Here is a 21,739-nt window from a genome sequence, read left to right as displayed (position 1 = left end):
TTATAAAGTTGAACACCTGAATCTTATACAATAGTATTAATCAATGTTACCCCAATAGATTTAATAAAAATGAAAATAAAAGTATAATAAAAATAAGATAAATTTTAATATAAAATTAAAACAAAAAATAACTCTTCTTCTAAACCCCCTAATTTCTGGTTCTCTTTTCTCCCCTTCATAGTCAAACTTCTCAGGAGTCAGCTCAATTATTGTCTCTATTATTACACTTGCCATTCATGCCTCACACCAGCCCACTCTAGCTCGAGCACTCACAATTACATAAACAGATGACGAAGACTTAATGTTACTAAATTCAAAAACGTTTGTATTCTTCAAGTTATTTAAACATTTCAAAATGCAAAACTGATAATGCCACATCTCTGATTTTGATGGCTTCACATTGCTTTAAGAATGAAGACCAAGATTGTCAACATGTCCTGAAAGTTGGTTTAAAAGTTCCTGCACAGTGTGGTCCTTGCTTTTCTCTCTGACTCTAATCTTACTCAGTCACTGAAGTTCAGGAACACTTGTATTCTTTCAGTTTTCTGAATGGGTAAAAATGTTGTTGCATATGCTATTTGTTCTTCTTGACTACTTGTCACTTTTCTTCTCTCCCTAGTTAACCAGTATTCATTCTTTAAGTCCCACCTTTCTGGAACTATCAGGGTCATACTATTATAGAAACCTGAACTTCTCCTTACCAGAATTAGTCACAATGTAATTAATTAATACTGTAGTCAGTTAATTATCTTCCACACAAAAATAAAAGCTCTACAAGTATAGAAAACATGTCTGTCTTATTCACTGTTACATTCCTAGTAGCAAGTATAATGTCTTGCACATAATAGGAACTCAAACCGTACAAACAAGTAATGAAAAGTCACTGGTCACAGGGACATATTCAGAAAGTATAACTGTAATCTGGAAATACAAACCTTATTGTTAAGCCTCCAGGAAATTCTTCATCAAATAAAACTTCAAATAGGACATCAGCTTCTCTATTAGCTGTTAAAAAAGAGAGAAAAATCATATGATGAAAAATCAGCATATGAGGTTTTAAAATTTAAAAAGCATTAAAGCTACCAAAAAAAAATGATGTAGAGGAATACAGACAGTAAATGAAAAGTAAATAAGCTTACAGATTACCTCACTTGTTATTTAAAGTAAAATAATATTTTAAATCAGATGCTGTGAGGAATATACTTTTCTCTCTGCTTTTGTATATGTTTGAAATGATTCATAATAAGAGAATAAATAAGATATAATTTAGAGTTTGCAGTCTAAAAGTTCTTCCAATAAGACAAAAGACAATGAAATTTTGAAAACATGGCAGGAATTGGGAGTAGAATGGAAAGAACAAATATATTATTAGATAGAATTGGTAGGATTTGTAACCTATGTGGATAAAAAGGATGGAGATACCAAAGATGACTCCAAGGTTCTGGCTGATAATGACCTGGAAGATTATAGACATCATAATTGAGACGTGAGACTCAGGACAAAGACACTGGTGCAATAAACTTAGGTGCAGGGAAGGACAAACTTGGGAGAGAGCATGAAAGATATATCTGTAAATATTAAATTTACCCAGAACGCCAAGGTAAAGTGAAATAACTAGTTAAATTAACGTTTTGAATTCTAAGCCCAAATTAATAAGAGTTATCACATAACTTCAGAATTGACTCTCTTCCTCCCCTCTCCCCATACCACTACCTTTCCATTATACTGGTTCTAGTTCTCTGACAACCACAATTTCTAATACTACATCAGCTTCTGGAGTGGGTGGGAGGATGTCTCCCTGACCCGCAGTCCCTCATTGCTAAGTGAAACCAGGCCTGCAGAACTCATCCCGTTGTACCTTTTAACCTGGCACTTTTACCTAAAATCTAAACTTTAAGAAGGTCCACTTTCTAGGTTCCCATTTCCAGTCTGTGGGAGGAACCACTTCTTCAAAAAATTATTGACATTTATTCATCCCTTTAGTGGAGATGAGGTCTCAGATGAGGGCAGTAGTAATAAATAATCCCCTTTCTATACCATGCCCATGGCAGACATGGCTAATCAATCACAGAGCTCTTTTCCACTCAGGATAGATGTAGCTTTAAAACCCTTCAAGACAAAATTCCAAGCAGTCACTATTACTGATAGTTGTTGTCAGAAGAAAGGAAACTTCCATGTTATCAGATTCCTAAGGTCTTTATCAGGACAACCTAACTAGAGTACAATCCAATTAAGCTCAGTGTCTGAAAAGCTGATTCAGGGGGTTGAGCAGATAGCAGGAGGGTTGCTGCATTACAGCCATCTGACCCTTACCACACCTAGCCCTGACCTTCCTCTCTCCACTTCCAGCAGCCAAAAATATATCCAAGAAAGTATTTTTAAACATTCAGAAAAAAAATTTCTCTTTTAGAGTCAAGTAAGCAGGGAAGATCCTAAGATGTGCAGATGAAAAATGTGAAGAACCACACTGCTCAAAGTTAGGTAAGAATGAGGTGAAATAATTCAAATCCCAGCTCTGCCACTCATCTGTGTAAAGGCAGGTGAGTCACTTAACCTCTCAGGTGAGAAAATAACACTTGAGAGTTAAATGCAAAATGCAAAAGTACATAGCAGTGTTGGCACTGAGTAAGCAGTTCTCTTAGGCTCATGGCCTGCCTGAGACGTGGAGTGGCAGTGCTGCCAGCACTGTGACCCCTGGACACCTGGTGTGTTGCTTTATGCTGTTTACTCTTTCTGGAATCTCTGCTGCAAAGTTGCTTAGTCCAGACTTCCCTTTCAGGCACACTGAAATCTTAGGCTGCTTCTTCCCTTTTCTCAGCACTTTCTAATTTATTAATTTTTTAAAATAAAAAACACAACATAAAATTTACTTTCTTAACTACTTTTAAGTATACAGTACAGAAGTATTACCTATATGCACATTGTGCAACAGGTTGATAGGTCTGTTTTATATTCATGATCTACCTGTATTCATAAAATTCAAATGAATATGCATATTTAATTAAAATCTTTTAAATGTAAATGAGTTAACACTTCATGTTTGTTTATTTCTCCACAGAAATCAAGAGATTACAATGATAACTGAGGTAAACTTCTGAGCAAAACTAGATGAAAGCCTAACTTAAGAAAAATGATGAAACTTTTCGCAGTTTCATGAAAATGTGTGCATACCCATTAAGGTCTTGTATAATTTTAATGTGTTATATACAAGCTACCACATTTTCAGCAGTCTTTATTCAACTTTCCCTTCTTTTAATCGTTTTCTAGATAATTACACAAGACAGAAAATAAAATTTTCTCTGAAAACTAAAACAAAAATGAACTGAAACATACAAGGATTTAGTGTTTTTCCTAACTTAGAGTCAATTTCTGTTTAGATATGACACAGAAATTTGTGTTTTACTCTACAATAAATGCAGCTGACAACTTGCCCAGTACTGAGGGATTACCTCCTTTAATTCCTATGACGGTGCCCCGAAGACCAACTGGCACTGAAAAGTCCTCTCTCACATTCACAACCCGGTCAAAGAGACGGAACTCTGCATCCCGATCAGGAATGACTCCATGCTGCTGTTCTAAAGGCTGAAGAGAAGAAAGCTCAAACTATTACTATTCACTCTAATTTTATATTGACTCTAATAATATATTGAAAACATTTTGGTTCTTCTATACTTTCCAAGTAAAAACAACTTTGAATTATTTAACAGAAAACTTACTCTGTACAGCAAATGGGGCTTCACTGTCACCCGTACCTTCTTATTATTCTTTCTTTGCTGAGGAAGTAAACATTTTAAATATTTATATCTGAAGGAGGAATAATAAATTCTTACAGTAAAAAATGTGAAGTGTAAGACATAGAAAAATGCAAAATTATGTATAACCATATCTAGTTCAAGAGAGACAAAACATTACTAAGCACAACATAAAAACACCTCAATTCCCTTCCATCCCACCCAGTTACTACCTTTCCCCAAAGTAACCATACTTCTAACACAAAAGATTAGATTTGTCTATTTTGAACTTTATGTAAGTGCTATCCTGTTCAAATGCTTTTACTATAAAAGTTTTGGCCAACAAAAACTTTTTTTCTAAAAGGTATAAAGTATTGATCTATGATAATACTGTATTTTTTTGTGGCTACTTCTAAAAAAGTGGCACTCATTTAATAAAATCCTTGTTTCTGAAATCTATTATGAAACTGGCTTTGATGTTTAAATTTTTTGATCCTCTAAAAAATGCTGGAAGAAAACTTTAAAATAAATATATATATATTATTGATTTTAGAGAGGGGGGGAAGAGAGAGAGAGAGAGAGAGAGAGAGAGAGAGAGTCAAGGAGAAAGACAGAGAAACATCCATTAATTGTCTCCCACACACGCCCTGCATTTTTTGGTGTACAGGATGATGGTCCAAACAACAGATTCATCTGGCAAGGGCTGGAAGAAGACTTTTGCACTCTCTTTGCTATTTGTTAGTTCTGTCAACTCAAACTTAATTTGAGTGTCAGTTTCTTCCATCTATGAGATGGAAATAATATTACCTGCTTTACGTAATAAAAATGTGAGGATAATTTATACCCATTGAAATCCATAACTATCATTCACATTATATTTTTTTGAAGTGAATTCTTACTTATAAGAAAAATGACAGCAGTTTACTTACATGGCAGTCACCTATCTTTAGAACATAACTTACAGAAATAAGTACAAAAGGACAAAATAGTCCTAGTTACAGAGATCATACACTACAGAGGTCATTTTTAAAAAATATATATTTTTATTAATTTCAGAGAGGGAGAGATAGAAACATCAGTGATGAGAGAGAATCAGTGATCAGCTGCCTCCTGCATATCCCTCCACTCCCACCCACCCCTGAGGATGAGCCAGGAACCCTGGCATGTGCCTTGACCAGGAATCAAATTGTGACCTCCTGATCACAATAGGTTGATGCTCAATCACTGAGCCATGCTGGCCAGGCAAGAGGTCATGTTTTTATACACTGTAAAACACTCAAGCCTTTAAGGAGAGCCTGTTTTCTTTTATTATAGAAATATTTCACTTATTCTTTCAATAAATCTTTACTGAATTCCATTTATATACCATGTATTGGTTTTGGTGCTGGGGCTATAACAGGGATCTATTCTTTTATTCTAGTTGAGGGAGACATAAAAGAAACAAAGTGAAAAAAATATATAACATGTTTGAAGGTAAAAGCATAGTGAAAAATAAAGCAGGTAATGCAGATCAGCAGTGTGGGGAGAGATTGCCATTTTAAATAGGGTGAAAAGTGAAGGCCTTATGACCAAGTTGCCTATTTCCAGACCAGAAGGATACTGATACAAAACTGACAACAGCAAAAAGGAGAAAGAATAAAGACATTTTAAAACTATTTTAAAAAGCAGACCCAAGAACTAGGCCTGGCCGAGACCGGTTTGGCTCAGTGGATAGAGCGTCAGCCTGCGGACTGAAGGGTCCCGGGTTCGATTCCGGTCAAGGGCATGTGCCTGGGTTACGGGCATATCCCTAGTAGGAGATGTGCAGGAGGCAGCTGATCGATGTTTCTCTCTCACCAATGTTTCTGACTCTCTATCTCTCTCCCTTCCTCTCTGTAAAAAATCAATAAAATATATTAAAAAAAAAAAAAAAAAGAACTAGGCCTGGAGAATTGCATATAAAAAAACCCCATATGATCTAATATATATCCCTAGGCATCTATCTATATTTATAAAAAGCCTGTGACCGTAACACCATAATGACCAAAGACCGGTCACCAGGAGGTGCATGGAGCACCTCTCAGTCTCGCGGCCCACAGGCTCTGATTGCTGCAAGGCAGGCGGTGGGCGGACAGGCCGTGTGGTGAAGAGGGCACAGGGGATGGGCACGGGTGGGTGGGGAGCACGTCGTGGATCCCCAGGTGGCGAGCAGAGGTGCTCTCGCTGCGGGGGGCGGTGGGGGGGGGCGGGCAGGGGGAGGCAGTGTATGGGAGAAGGGCATGAGCTGGGAGAGGAACTGAGGCAGAAGCCAAAAGCTGTTACTAAGGGAAAGAGCCAAATGGTTCAGAGCAGCCAACGGCTCAGACACTCAACACTGGGGAGAGAGGTATGGGGACCAGCCAGGCACAAATGAGCTCATGAGGCCCGCGGCAGTGGCAGCGAGGTCTGGGGTTCTGCTGGCAGGCATGGCGGAGGGAGTCTGGGTCCTGCTGTGCAGGGGGAGTAGTGGGGGGGGGGAATATGGGTCTTGCGCAATTTTGTGCGCTGAGCCTCTAGTCCAGGGGTGGGCAAACTTTTTGACTCGAGGGCCACAATGGGTTCTTAAACTGGACCGGAGGGCCGGAACAAAAGCATGGAGGGAGTGTTTATGTGAACTAATATAAATTCAAAGTAAACATCATTACATAAAAGGGTACGGTCTTTTTTTTTTTTTTAGTTTTATTCATTTCAAACGGGCCAGATCCGGCCCGTGGGCCGTAGTTTGCCCACGGCTGCTCTAATCATTACATAATAGCACTGATTAGAGGATGTGGCAATTAAACCTGATTCATTAGGCAAATTAATAAACTGGGTAACTCACAACTACTAAGTGAGAATTTCTGGGGCTTGGCTACTCACACTGTGGTCACCTGCAAGCTGCTTAGAAATGCAGAATCTCATGCCTAACCCTAGAGCTACTGAATCAAAAGCTGTGTTTTAACAAGATCTTCCACTGACTGCACATTAATTTGAGAAGTACTGCTTTAACGGTGTAATCCAGAATGTGTATTTTTTTAAAAAGCTCTTCCAGTAATTTTGACAATTGTTGACTTTGGGAATCCAATAAGAAAACTCCTGATACTTTTAATGATAATCCTGAATTATAAAAGAAAAGTATAAATTATGTTCAAAATGTATTTGGTTTTTCTCCTTTTCTTTATAAACCTAAAAGGGAGGGAAATCACTCATAACTGTACCTCCTTGACACATTAATAGGTTTTAAAAAATTTCCTCTTATTTAGAACCACATATTTTAAAAAATGTTATAACCAAAACAGTAGACTACAACTTTGTATATGTATCTTGTTTATAAAATAAGAAAAAAATGTGTAAAACATTTTAAAAAGTTCTTCATCCAACTGGGTTAAAGTAAAATTTGGAGGCTTAAAGTTATGAACTTCTGTTAAGTAGAAAACTCATTTCAAAAACAATGCTGGATAAATATATTTCATTTTACACTGAAAGACAATTAAAAAAAAAAGAAAAAAGAGAAAGAAATGCAGGCTTACTATCATCTTCAACTGAATGTCAACAACCTCTTAAAAAAAGTCAAACTCTTGGCTCTGAGACTTGTATTTTTTCCTAAAGAGAGAGTTATCTAGTGGTGACTTCCCAGACTATACTTACAACTCTTCTGTATGTGATAAGAGAGCTCAAATGATGATAATAATGATACCCAAGCATCATTAGGCATTAATAATAGCAAGGCATTATTAGAAGAAGTCTACATGCATCAGCTCAATTAATCCTCTTGATGACCCTATGAGGTAGGTACTATTTTATTATAAGTTTACCAATGAGGAAACAAAGTCATGGAAAGGGTAAGTGTCTTGCCTAAGGTTATAAGTGTTAAAAGAGGAATGGGGAAGGTGGCTTCAGAGCCCAGTTCTTAACTTACTCTGCTATTAAAACAATGTGTTAGCAGAGCAACATCATTCTTATAAGAAGGCAAATGTGTGGAAAATAAAATCACAAGTAAAAAAAATATATGTAATCAATTAATTTTCTATTACATCAAGACAGGGGATCAAAATAGTTGAAATGGCTATTCCTACACAAAATACTCAGTAACTGAATGAGTTTATGAGTGGGAAAGAACCCTTAGAACTAATTGTGTAAAAGTTAATAAAATTTTTATGTTCTATAAAAGGATGAACTGTCTTTAAGGAATTTAGAATAGGAAGGAATAGGGATTAACCTTATTTCTCAATCATAAGCTTCTATTTTGACTAAAATCACAAAATATTAATTCTTTTGTGTATTATAGTGCATTTATATTTATTCATATAAATTTATTAATTGCCACAGGAAATAGCTGGAACATTTTTTTAAATTATAGGATTATTTTACATAAATTAGAAACTACTGAATATGTTTTAATTGGTTGAAACATAAATAAGTTATTGGTAAAATAATATATAGTCCATTTAGCTTCAAATCTCATCAATATCTTGGTTATTAAAAATTAGTACCTTGTACTTTTCGACTTCTTCCTCAATTTTTTCAACAACAGCTGCATCCAGAATTTGTAAATCACATGAAGAACGAGACAATGTACTGACAGGATGTCCCTTTAGCCAAGTAATAATTTCTTGAACTTTCTCAGCACTACATTAAAAACAGTAATTGTTTCACATTGATTAAAACTTTGTGAGGGCTTATACAAAAGGCCTGATATAAAAAATTCTGAGGGTTATAAAATATAAAGACATCAAATATGTTATTAAAAATTAATCATTGCATTTAATTGGGAATAATTATAAATCTAATATAAACATGAACATGTTAATTCTCAGTAATTTTCTAAAAATCACAAAATTAGTTTAAAAGTACTTTTATATAAATTAAAAAATTATATTAAGATCTTAAAGCAAAAGGAAAACAATACAAAACCCTCTCCCCAAAAGTAATGTAAATTCCTGATAAACTAGTATTGTACCTTTACTGGAACCACTAAGATGAACTATGAGGCCATAAATGCCACACATTTTGCTTACCCATTCTCATTTTCTCCAGGCCAAATGTCATCTTCATAGAATACATCCTCTTGGCTATTTTTGGCTATATAACTAAATAGTTCTGGAGCTCTAGCAAAACAAACAAACAAACAAACAAACATAATACCGCTTTAAAAATATACATATGGCAAACTTCACATGAACTTCTGATCAAACCATTTTGGACCCTAAGGGAATATATAAAATATACTGAGGACTGATTATTATACACAGAGTATTAATAAGGGATAGAGACGAAAATATTTGAAAGTATTTACAGGCCTACAAAAACCTCACATTAGATGAGGGAGAAATGATTCAATTTCTAAACTATAATAAACTTCACTTACATATTAACTTCAGTTACTGACTCTGTTCTCCTTAGATCATAATGGACAAAAAAATATCTACAGGTTGATTTTCTAATTTTTACAACAAAGCTGGAGCATGCCACAAATTAAATATATTAAAAGATTCATCTGATATTTCTCAAAACTCCATTGTTTTCTTTATAGTGCAGATTGAAGGTGGGGGTGTGTATGTATGTAGTGAAAACCCTTTTCCCTAGTTAATTTCTAGAACACTGGAAGTCAATTTTCCTCTCCACATCTGTCCTCTAAGAAAAAGGCTGGAGGTCACACCTCTTAGGGAAACTAGCCAGTCTCAAGGGAAAGATATACATATAGGTAGTGATATTTGCAGGTCCTCTGCAGAAATAGCCAAGTCCCACCTGACAAGCCCCACCAAAACAGACTAAGTATCTAATCAGCTCTTTAGTGCCTCACTCTTAAATATGATTGGAACCTAAGAACCACCAACAAATAAAAAAATACCTTTAACATGAAAGCAGAGATGAACAACAACAAAAAAAGACAATTTGTAAAAAACAGAAAATATAAACAGAAGAAGAAACTCTGGAAGTACTATCTTCAGAAAAATGAAAGAAGATATTTCACTCATTATAAGAACAAGATATTTAAAAAGGAATGCTAGAGAATAAGGACATACTTTTAAATGAAAGATAAGTGAGAATTTTAAAATGATATAAGATGAAGTCTCCCACAGTGTAGAACAAAAGTATAAGAATACAGTATAGAGGGGAAAGGATAAGGTGGCAGCGATGGCAGTGAGAGAGTGTGAGTGAGTGAAGGAGCAAAAGGGGAGTGTGTGCACATGTGCGGTGTGTGTATGTGTGAGTGAGGGACAGTTAGATCCTGCAGGAGTCTTGGGGGCTGGCAGACTAGGCTCTCCTAGATGGTGATCCCCTGCTACTGCTGCAAGCACTCCTGTGGCAGGTGGCTGTGACACAGAAACCATGCCACCTTAAAGAGGAAAGCTGCTGTGACTAGGAGCCCAGCCTCACCACCACCCAGATTGGCCTCAGACACCATCCAGACCTTGCAGCAACTCCAGTCAAAGACCTGCTACCTCATCTGCAGACCCACAGACTCTGAGACTCCAGCCTCCCCGATTGCAGACTCCTGCGAGTCCTGGTGTGTGTGCCTCTCCTGCCAAGCCTGCTGCTTCAGCCATAGGCCCTGCGCCACTCAGTGCCTCCTTTGGTGAGCCTTGGAGTGTGTGACCCTCCCGCCAAGCTCACTGCTTCAGCCACAGGCCCCTTGCAACTTGACAACTGGACCTGTTGGTGAGTGTTGGCATATGCGCCCCTCCCGCCAAGCCAGCAGCTTCAGCTGCAGACCGCATGCGACTTGGTGCCTGGACCCCTTGGTGAGACTTGAGTGCATTCCCCAATGCAAAGCACACCACAGGTTCCTCCCCGCCGGCATGGACAGAGCTGTCACATGGGGCACGTACTACCCCCAGCACAAGTCAATGGTGCTGGTGCTACCTGATGTGCCCAGCCACAGGTCACAGACCTCGCTCCATGTGTGTGGCCTTGGGTACTGGGGCAGCACAGTGAATTGCATGCTGGAGGGCTCTGGGCCCCCACAGGGAGTCGCACACCAGAGAAACTGTGCATGTGCCCTCGCTGACCCCGAGAATATGAAGTGAGCCACTGAGAGACCAGAACTGGGGGAAAAGGTAGTACAACTCAGAACAGAGACAATAAGGTGTGAAATCTCAAGGCAGACACAGCCTTTGGTCTAGGGAGTGCCAGATCATTGAACCGCTAGGGACTTTAAAACCTCATACTCCAAGAAGGGAGCCAAAGGCAGGAAAGAGACAGCAAGAATGGGAGGATGGGATGGGGACAAAGAAACAACCCCCAAAGTAAAAAAAAAAAAAAAAAAGGAAAGAAAACAATTGCCAGAAAAAGAATTAAATGAAATTGAGACATGCAATATGTCAGAAAGCAATATGGCAAAAAAAGAATTCAGAATAAGGGTCATACAGTTCTTACACTGGCTCTATGAGAAAATCAACAAATTATGTAAGAATTAAGTGGAAATCAAGACTGACCTAGCTACAATAAAAAACACAATGGAAGGTTTCTACAGTAGACTAGAAGTAGAGAATCAAATTAGTGAGAAAGAAGACAGAGCAAAAAGACACACTCAATCTGAAGAGCAACTGGAGAAAAGTACTAGAAACCAGGAGGAGAGCTTAAGGGAGCTTTGGGACAACATGAAACGAAGTAACATCATATTATAGGAGTGCCAGAATGACAAGAAGAGGAGTAAGGATTAGAAAACCTATTTGAGGAAACAATGACAGAAAACTTCCCTGATTTGGGGAAGAAAAAGTCACACAAGCACAGAGAGTCCCAAACAACATGAACACAAAAAGACCCACAATGAGACACGTCACAAATACAATGGCAAACGTTAAGTACAAAGAGAGAGTCTTAAAGGCTGAAAGAGAGAGACAGAGTTACCTAAAAGGGATCTTCCATTAGATTATCAAATGATTTTTCAACAGAAACACATCAGGCCAGAAGGGAATGGAATGAACTGTACAAAGTGCTGCAAAACAAGGGACTAAATCTAAGAATACACTATCCAGCAAGGAAATAATTAAAAATTGAAGGTGAAATCAGGAGCTTTGCAGACAAAAAAGGCTAATGGAGTTTATCACAAGCAAGCCAGCAATGCAAGAAATGCTAAAGGGACTACTGTAAAAAGAAAAAATAGAAAGGGTAGAAGAAACACAGGAATAAAGTACAGAAATGGCTACAAACAAGTACCTATCAATAATAACCTTAAACGTAGATGGATTAAATGCTGCAATCAAAATACATTGGGTGGCTGAATGGATAAGAAAACATGACCCATATATCTGCTGTGTACAAGAGACCCACCTCAGAGCAAGGGACTCACATAGATTAAAAGTCAAGGGATGAAAAAATATTTTTCAGGCAAATGGAAATGAAAAAAAAAAAAAGTTGGTGCAGCAATACTTGTATCTGACAAAATAGACCTCAAAGTGAATGCCATAACAAGAGATAAGAAAGGCCACTTCATAACACTAAAGAGATAGATACAACAAGAGGATATAACTCAGGTAAACATATATGCACCCAATGCAGGAGCACCCAAATACATAAAATAACTCCAGGAAGATATCAAGGGAGAGATGGACATCAACCTATATAATAAAAGCCTAATCGACCATTGTGGTGGAATGGCCAGAATGATCCATTGCTATGATGCGCACTGACCACCAGGGGCAGACGCTGAACGCAGGAGCTTCCCTCTGGTAGTCAGTGCACTCCCACAGGGGGAGCACCACTCAGCCAGAAGCCGGGCTCATGGCTGGCGAGTGCAGCGGCAGTGGCGGGAGCCGCTCCCACCTCCGTGGCAGCACTAAGGAGCAGCGAGCCGAGAAGTAAGGAGCAAAAGCAGGCGGGCAGTAAGAGCGAGGGGTCCCAGACTGTGAGAGGGATGTCTGACTGCCAACGTAGGTCTGCTCCCCGCAGGTGGACATCCCCCGAGGGGTCTTGGACTGTGAGAGGGCACAGGCTATGCTGAGTGAATTTCCCCCCAAGTGCACGATTTTTGTGCACCGGGCCTCTAGTACAATAATAATAGGGGACTATAATACCCCATTGATATCCCTGGATAAATCCTATAGACAAAAAAATCCACAGGAAACAGCAATCCTAAATGACTCACTAGATCAGAGTGACTTAATTGACATCTGCAGAACATTTCACCCCAAAGCTAAGGAATATACATTCTTCTCAAGTACACATGGGATATTTTCAAAGACAGATCACATATTAAGAAACAGGCTAAGTCTCTTCAAATTCAAGAAGAATAAAGTCATATCAGGCATTTTCTCAGATCACAATGGCACAGTATTAGAAATAAACTACAATAAAAACAATCAAACAAATTCAAACACTTGGAGGATAAATAGCATGTTTTTAAACAATGACTGGGTTGCCAAAGATATCAAATAAGAAAAAAAAAAATCCTGGAAACCAATGACAATGAAAACACAACAATACAATATCTATGGGACACCACAGTGAAAGTAGAACTAAGAGGTAAGTTCATAGCATTACAGGCCTACCTAAATAAATAAATAAATAAATAAACAAATAAATAAATAAAAACCGGTAATAAGTTATTTAACTCTACAACTTAAAGAATTAGAAAGAGGGAACAAGAAAACCCAAAGTGAGCAGAAGAAAGGAAATAATAAAGATCAGAGAGGAAATAAATGACATAGAGACCAAAAAAACAATACAAAATATCAATAAAACCAAGAGCTAGTTCTTTGAAAGGATAAACAAGATTGATGAACCTCTAGCCAGGCTCACCAAGAAGCAGAGAGCAGACTCAAATAAACCAAATCAGAAATGAAAGAGGCGAAGTAACAAAAGACCCCACAGAAATACAAAGGATTGTAAAAAAATACGAACAACTCTATTCCAACAAACTGGTCAACATAGAAGAAATGACATATTCCTAGAAAAATACGACCTTCCAAAACTCAATCGGGAAGAATAAAAAAATCTGAATAGGCCGATAACTATGGAGGAAATTGAGGCAGTAATCAAAAAGATTCCAGCAAACAAAAGCCCTGGGCCAGATGGCTTCACAGGGGAGTTTTACCAAACATTCAAAGAAGAACTAAAACCTATCCTCCTCAGACTATGTCAAAAGATCCAAGAGGAAGGAACACTTCCAAGCTCTTTCTATGAAGCCAGCATACAACTTAACAAAAGGAAGATAAACAATCCAATCCAAAAATGGGCAACGGACCTAAATAGAACACTTTTTGAAAGAGGACATACAAGAGACATATGAAAACATGCGTAAAGTCACTAATCATCTGAGAGATGCAAATCAAAACAACAATGAGGTACCATCTCACACCTGTCAGAATGGCTATCATCAACAAATTACAAGTGCTGGTGAGGATGGGGAGAAAAAGAAATACTCTTGCACTGCTCGTGGGAATGCAAACTGATGCAGCCACTGTGGAAAACAGTATGGCGTTTTCTCAAAAAATTAAAAATGGAACTGCCATTTGACCAAGTAATCCCACTTCCAGGAATATATCCCAAGAAATCAGAAACACCAATGAGAAAGGATATATGCACCCCTATGTTCACAGTAGCACAATTTACAATAGCTAAGATTTGGAAACAGCTTAAGTGCAAATCAGTGGATGAGTGAATTAAAAAATATGATACATCTATACAATGGAATACTATGCTGCTGTAAAAAAAAAGAAAGAACTCTTGCCATTGGCAACAGCATAGATGGACACGAAGAACATTATGCTAAGCGAAATAAGCCAGTTGGAGAAAGATAAGTATCACATGATCTCACTCATTTGTGGAATATAATGAACAACATAAACTGATGAACAAAATTAGATCCAGAGACAGAGAAGCATTGAATAGACTGTCAAACTACAGAGGAAAGCCCGGGAAGGGTAAGAGATCAACCATGCATATAAGCATAACCAATGGACACAGGCCACTAGGAGGGTGAGGGCATATGCTGGGGGGTGGGAGTGCCTGGGGAACAGTCAATGGGGGGAAAAGGAGAGACATATGTAAATACTTTAAACAATAAAGGATTAAAGAAAAAAGAATACACTATAGAAAAAGGATGAGAAGAGATAAAGGAAAGTAAGGCAATTGATCCAGAAGGTCTAGCTACAATCTAGAGTTCCAGAGAGAATAAAAACAGTATTTTGTCTCTCTATTTTAGCAAAGGAGCTCTACAATATAAAATTAAGTTTCTATGTGCGCTTCATAAAGGTAGTGAAGTAGGTAAACACTATGTTCATCTCCCCCCATGACATTTTCCAAATTGCAACTAATCTGTAGAACAGCCAACACTGAAAACTGCCTGAAGACTAGCTAAACAGATGTACTACAACAAAGGATATACAGAAGAAACCACATCAAGAATGGTAAGAAGGGCCAAGACGTAGAATGGGCTGGTCCCATGTGTGGCATCTGAACATTAGGAGGGGTATCTTGGATGTGGAGGTTCCCCCTGAGTAGCAAAGTATCCCAGTCACACCATGGGCTCCCCTAGACTAGAGACCAGTGTCAGGAAGAAAGTCCCCAACATTTCTGGCTGTAAAAACCAGTGGAGATAGTGTATGAGTGGAACGGAGGGCTGTTGGAATTTTAGGCATTCCTCTTAAAGGGTCTGCACACAGACTTATTGGCTGATGGTCTCACTTTGTCTGAGCTCCAGCGTTGGGGAAGCAACTCAAAAGGTGCCAGGGACACACTAAAAGGAACTGAATTGTCTAGTTCCAGGGTGAGAGTTGAAGGGGCAGCTTTCTCCAGACACAATGCTGGCATATGACACTGTACCTTTGCTGAGCCTTCTGCCACCCAGCCCAAAGGTGCAGGCTGAAGTGTTCACAGGAGACATTGTTCCTTTGTAGAGCCATATCCCTACCCAGCTAGCAGGCACAGGGAGGCACCAAATCTGAACGACCAGTAACTTGGGTAATGCAGTTCACTCCTGCCCTGATGATTCCCTGAGACCACGCCCACCCAATTTGCAACAGGCTATATAACCTCTTTCGGCTTCAGTTATACAAAATTGGCTGGCCTTAGACAGCACTGGAGCACTTCCCAAGAGGCCCCAAAACTAACACACCTATTGGCTGGCTTCCGATCACATCAGCACCACCTAATCAACTCCATAAAATGACACATTCAAAAAGAGAACTAGGCAGGCACCAGAGCACTGCTACAGCAAATCCTGGTACCTGTAGTTAGCCCCTACACAGCAGCTCATCAGCTATAGTCACAGCCATTCCTCACAGCCAGATAGCCTGTGGGCCAACCCCACCCACTGACACTGCAACAGCAATCACATCTCAACTACAACAGAAAGGCCCAAACAGAAGATACAAGAAACACTACTGGAGCACCCAGCTAAGGTGATGAAGGAGACTATGGCCACTGGGCCCTACACGACACCTACTATATACTAGTAAGGACACTATACCAAAATTAGGAGACGTAGAAGATCTACCTAATACGTAGAAACAAACATAGGGAAGCAGCCATACTGTGAGGACAAAGAAACATGGCCCAAATGAAAGAACCAGACAAAACTCCAGAAAAAGAACTTACTGAAATGGAGACAAGGAACATACCAGATACAAAGTTCAAAACACTGATTAGAAGGGTGCTCAAAGAACTTATGAAAAGGTTAGATGAACTTGGTGAGAACTTTGACAAAGAGATAAGAAACATCAGAAAGAGCCAGTCAGAAATGAAGATTACAATAACTGAAATGAGCATACATTAGTTGGAGTCAATTGCAGATTAGATGAAGCAGAAGATCAAATCAGCATCTCAAAAAACAAGGTAGCAGAAAACACATAATCAGAAGAGCAAATAGAAATAAAATTATTTAAAAAAGTAAACAGCCCCGGCTGGTGGTGTTCAGTGATTAGAGGGCTGGCCTGTACACCAAAGAGTCACGGGTTTGATTCTGGTCAAGGGCATGTGCCTGGATTGCACATTCAATCCCTGGCCCTGGTTGGGGCACATGGGTGAGGTAAGCAATCGATATGTCTCTCACATTGATGTTTCTCTCTCCCCCTGCCCTTCTACTCCCTCTAAAAATCAATGGGGAATAAGTATCACTGGGCAAGGATTAACAAAAAAAACAATTAAAAACCCCACACAGAGATAATTTAAGGGACCACTGGGACAATATAAAGCATAGCAATGTTTATACCATATGGGAACCAAGAGAAGGTAAGAACAAGGAAATGAAAACCTATTTGAATAAATAATGATGGAAAAGTTCCATAACCTGGTGAAGGAAATAGAAATATAAGCCCAGGAAGCATAGATAGTCCCCAACAAAACAAAATGAACTCAGAGGCCCACACCAAGACACAATATAATTAAAATGCCAACAGTGGGAGAAACTAAGACGGCGGCATAGGGAAACACCGAAATTGCTGCCTCCTACAACAACTTCAAAACACAATAAAAAGACAAAAAGGACATCATCCAGAACTTACAGGAAGGCTGGCAGAGTGGAAAATCTACAACTAGAAGGAAAGAGAAAAGCACATTGAGGGTCAGGAGCTGCGGAAGTAAAGTGCAAAGGTACTGAGGCTTGAGAGTGCGCGGAAAGGGGCTGGTACCTGAGGACGCGGCTGTCTTTTTCAATCGGGAGGGAGTCACAAGCTTCCGATTGCTCTGAACTCCGGTTCTGGGAAGTCTCTGGGGACACAGGACTCATACGGGGAGAAACTGGACTGTCTGGAAGCGGGCAGAACTCGGAACTCGAGGGCGGCTTTCCCTCAGAGGTGCTTGCAGCAATTAAATTATCAGGACACTGAGAGCGCGCAGCCCCTTAGGGCAGGGCTGAGAATCTGCCATAGTTCCTTGCTCCGCCCTTTGATTCCCTGAGACCCCGCCCCATCCAGGCTGCGGCAGAGGCTTTTGCATATGAATGCCCTGGCCCTTTGCAACCTGAAAATTACCTAACAAACTGCAGCTGGGCCACAGACCCAGAACTTCCAAGAGAAGGCCCAAGGCCCCACAGCAGCTTGCATTGCTTCACCGCTGGGCCCCAGCAGGGCACCTCCAAACTCCAAAAAAGGAAGGGGAATCTGCAGTTCTCTTCATAGGTCCTGCTGGGTAACCTCCAAGAGCCAGTGTACCCAGTGGTCAGAGGGGGACCATCCAGATTACAACTCCTCAGATCCATAAGGAACACACTCAGGGGGCAGACTCAGTGAGCACCAAAGCCCCACTGAAGCAAGTCTTGCCCCAGAAGGGTGTCTTCAGCACAGAAGTTCTCCCACTGCAGAGACAGCCGATTCTCACTGCCAATTGGCCTGGAGGTCAATTCCTCCCAGTGATCCTACAACAATCAAGGCATAACTACAACAAGACTGTGCACAAAGCCCACAAGGGGGTGCACCAAGAGTGTCCACCTCAGGTAATGGGGGAGGCTGAGCCACTGGGCCCTACAGGACACCTAGCACACAAAACCACTCCACCAACACAGGGAAGCATAAAAAATGTGGAGACAAAGAAACAGGTCACAAATGACAGAAATGGAGGAAAGCAAACGACTGGATATAGAGTTCAAAACTACGTTTATAAGGTTTTTCAAGAATTTTATGGAAACCGCCGATAAATTTAGTGAGACCCTCAAGAAATCTAGTGAGACCCTTGAGGATATGAAAAAGGACCAACTAGAAATTAAGCATACACTGACTGAAATAAAGAATAATATACAGAGATCCAACAGCAGACAAGAGGATCCCAAGAATCAAGTCAAAGATTTGAAATACAAAGAAACAAAAAATACCCAACCGAAAAAGAAAAAAGAAAAAAGATTCCAAAAATATGAAGATAGTGTAAGGAGCCTCTGGGACAACTTCAAGCGTACCAACATCAGAATTATAGGGATACCAGAAGGAGAGAGAGGGCAAGATATTGAAAACCTATTTGAAGAAATGATGACAGAAAACTTCCCCTACCTGGTGAAAGAAATAGACTTAAAGGCCAGGAAGCGCAGAGAACCCCAAACAAAAGGAACCCAAAGAGGACCACACCAAGACACATCATAATTAAAATGCCAAGAGCAAAAGACAAAGAGAGAATCTTAAAAGCAGCAAGAGAAAGAAAGTCAGTTACCTACAAGGGAGTACCCATACAACTGTCAGCTGATTTCTCAACAGAAACCATGCAGGCCAGAAGAGAGTGGCAAGAAATATTCAAAGTGATGAATAGCAAGAACCTACAACCAAGATTACTTTATCCAGCAAAGCTATCATTCAGAATAGGAGGTCAGATAAAGAGCTTCACAGATAAGAAAAAGCTAAAGGAGTTCATTACCACCAAACCAGCATTATATGAAATGCTGAAAGGTATTCTTTAAGAATAGGAAGAAGAAAAAGGAACTCTTATCATTTGCCACAGCATGGATGGAACTGGAGAGCGGATAAATACCACAGGATCTCACTAATTTGTGGAATATAATGAACAACATAAACTGATGAACAAGGACTGATCCAGAGACGGAGAGGCATTGATTGGACTGTCGGGCCTTGGAGGGAATGTAGGGGAGGGTGGGGGTAAGGGGGAAAGATCAACCAAAGGACTTATATGCAAGCATATAGGCCTAACCAATGGACACGGACAATGGGGGGGGGGGAAGTGAGGGCATGAGCGGGGGGCGGGGTGGGTTAGGGGGTAGCGTGGGGATAAGGACACATATGTAATATCTTAATCAATAAAAAATATATTTAAAAAAATAAAATGCCAACGGTTAAAGACAAAGAGAGAATCTTTTTTTCTTTTTAATTCTCACCTAAGGATATGTTGTTATTGATTTTAGAAAAGAAGGGGGTGGGGGGGGAAGAGAGAGAGAGAGAGAGAGAGAGAGAGAGAGAGAGAGCGAAACACTGATGTGAGAGAGAAACATCAATTGGTTACCTCCCATAGGAGCCCTGACTGGGTATCAAACTTGCAACCTAGGTATATGCCTAGACGGGGAATTGAACCAGCAATCTTTTGGTATACGGGATGATGCTCCAAGCAACTGAGCTACCTGGCCAGGGCAAAGAGAGAATCTTAAAAGCAGCTAGTTATTATAATGAAGCAGCTAGTTATTATAATGCAGCTCCCATAAGACTGCCAACTGATTTCTCAACAGAAACTTTGCAGGCCACAAGGGATGGAAGTAATAAAAAGCAAGAACATATAAGGAAGATTACTCTACCCAGAAAGACTATCATTTAGAACTGAAGGACAGATAAAAGAGCTTCCCAGACAAGAAAAGCTAAAGGAGTTCACCACCAGTATTACAAAAAATTGTTAAAGGGAGTTCTTTAAAATGAAGAACATAAAAAATAATAAAAATATAAATAATAAAATGGCAATAACTACATATTATAAATGATCAATCACTTTAAATGTAGATGGATTAAATGCTGTAATGAAAAGACAAACGGTGAATGAATAAGAAAAAAAGACCCATATATATGATGTCTACAAGAGACCCACTTCAGACTAAAAGACATACACAGACTGTAAGTAAAGGGATGAAAAAAGATATTTTTTGCAAATGCAAATGAAAAAAATTTAGCTGGAGTAGTAATAGACATATTGGATAGACTTTAAAACAAAGGATGTATATAACAGGTAACAAAGAAAGACATTTTGTAATGGTAAAGGGATCAATTCAAAAAGAGGATATAACCCCCTGTAACCTTTCCATAACCAAAATAGTAGCATCTAAATAAATAAAGCAAATATTGAGACAAAGGGAGAGGTCACAATAATACAGTCATAGTCGGGGACTTAACCACCCCAGTGACATCAATGGATAGATCATAGACAGAAAATCAACAAGGCAATATGATAAATTAGACCAGATGGATCTGATTGATATTTTTAGGACATTTCAATCTAAAAGCAGCATAATTTATATTCTTTTCAAGCACACATAGAACATTTTCTAGGGCAGATCACATGTTAGGCCACAAAACAAGTCTCAATTAATTTAAAAAGACTGAAACCATTCCAAGCATCTGCTAGAATCACAGTGTTATGAAATGAGAAATCAATGATAAGAAGGAAACTGAAAAACACACAATGCATAGAGGCTAAATAACATGATACAAAACAATCACTGGGTTAACAAAAAAATTGAGGAAGACATAAAAAACTATCATGAGAGGAATGATAATGAATATACAAGAAGCCTAAAAAATCTACAGACCAGCCAAAGTAGTTCTAAAAGAGAAAATCATAGCAATACAGGACTATCTCAAGCCAAAAAAATCTCAAAAAATTTAACCTTACACCTAAAAGAACTAAACAGAAAACAATAAACAAAACCCAAAGTGAGTAGAAGGAATAAAATAATAGAGATCAGAGCAGAAATAAATAAACTTGTGTCCAAAAACACAACAAAATATCAATGAAACCAACAGCTGGTTCTTTGAAAAGATAAACAAAATTGATAACACTTTCATCAGAGTCATGAAAAAGTCAGAGGACCCAAATAAATAATATTAGAAATGAAATAGGAGAAATAACAACTGACACCAAAGAAATAGAAAGGATTATAAGAAAATACTATAAACAATTATATGTCAACACATTTAACAACCAGGAAGAATTAGTTAAATTCCTAGACACAGAATCTTCCACGACAGAAGCAAGAAGAACCAGATAATCTAAATAGACTGATTATGACCAATGAAATCAAATCAGTATTCAAAATACTTCTAATAAAAGTCCTGAATAAGTAAATTAAAAAAATATTCAGAAAAAATTTAACACCTATCCCCCTCAAACTATTCAAAATTGAAGAGGTAAGAAGGCTCCAAAGTTCATTTTACAAGGCTAGCATTTCCCTGATTTCAGAATCATACAAACACACCGGAAAAATAGAAAACTATAGACCATTATCCCTGATGAACATAGATACAAAAAGTCTCAACAAAATACCTGCAAACCAAATTCAGCAAAACATTACAAAGATCATACTCCACGATCAAGTGGGATTTATTTCTCGGATTCAAGGGTGGTTCAATATCCATATGTCAATTAATGTT

The 21,739-nt window shown here is 38.8% G+C and overlaps 1 protein-coding gene across 8 annotated transcripts in view; it reads right to left on the bottom strand.

The window, feature by feature from the left end:
- XRN1 (5'-3' exoribonuclease 1) overlaps nt 1-21,739 on the bottom strand; it is a 196,300-nt gene that overhangs the window by 38,479 nt on the left and 136,082 nt on the right. For all 8 annotated transcript variants that reach the window (XM_059688279.1, XM_059688272.1, XM_059688274.1 and 5 more), the window contains 5 exons: nt 8,747-8,836; nt 8,222-8,357; nt 3,717-3,773; nt 3,450-3,582; nt 936-1,005 (listed from right to left, as the gene is read on the bottom strand). In XM_059688279.1, the coding sequence (XP_059544262.1) occupies nt 936-1,005; nt 3,450-3,582; nt 3,717-3,773; nt 8,222-8,357; nt 8,747-8,836 (486 nt within the window). The remainder of the gene's footprint in view (nt 1-935; nt 1,006-3,449; nt 3,583-3,716; nt 3,774-8,221; nt 8,358-8,746; nt 8,837-21,739) is intronic.

Source organism: Myotis daubentonii, chromosome 3, assembly GCF_963259705.1.
Source record: "Myotis daubentonii chromosome 3, mMyoDau2.1, whole genome shotgun sequence".
NCBI lineage: Eukaryota > Metazoa > Chordata > Mammalia > Chiroptera > Vespertilionidae > Myotis > Myotis daubentonii.
The sequence above is the reverse complement of the archived record's forward strand: the minus strand, read 5'-3'. Positions and strand labels throughout refer to the sequence as shown.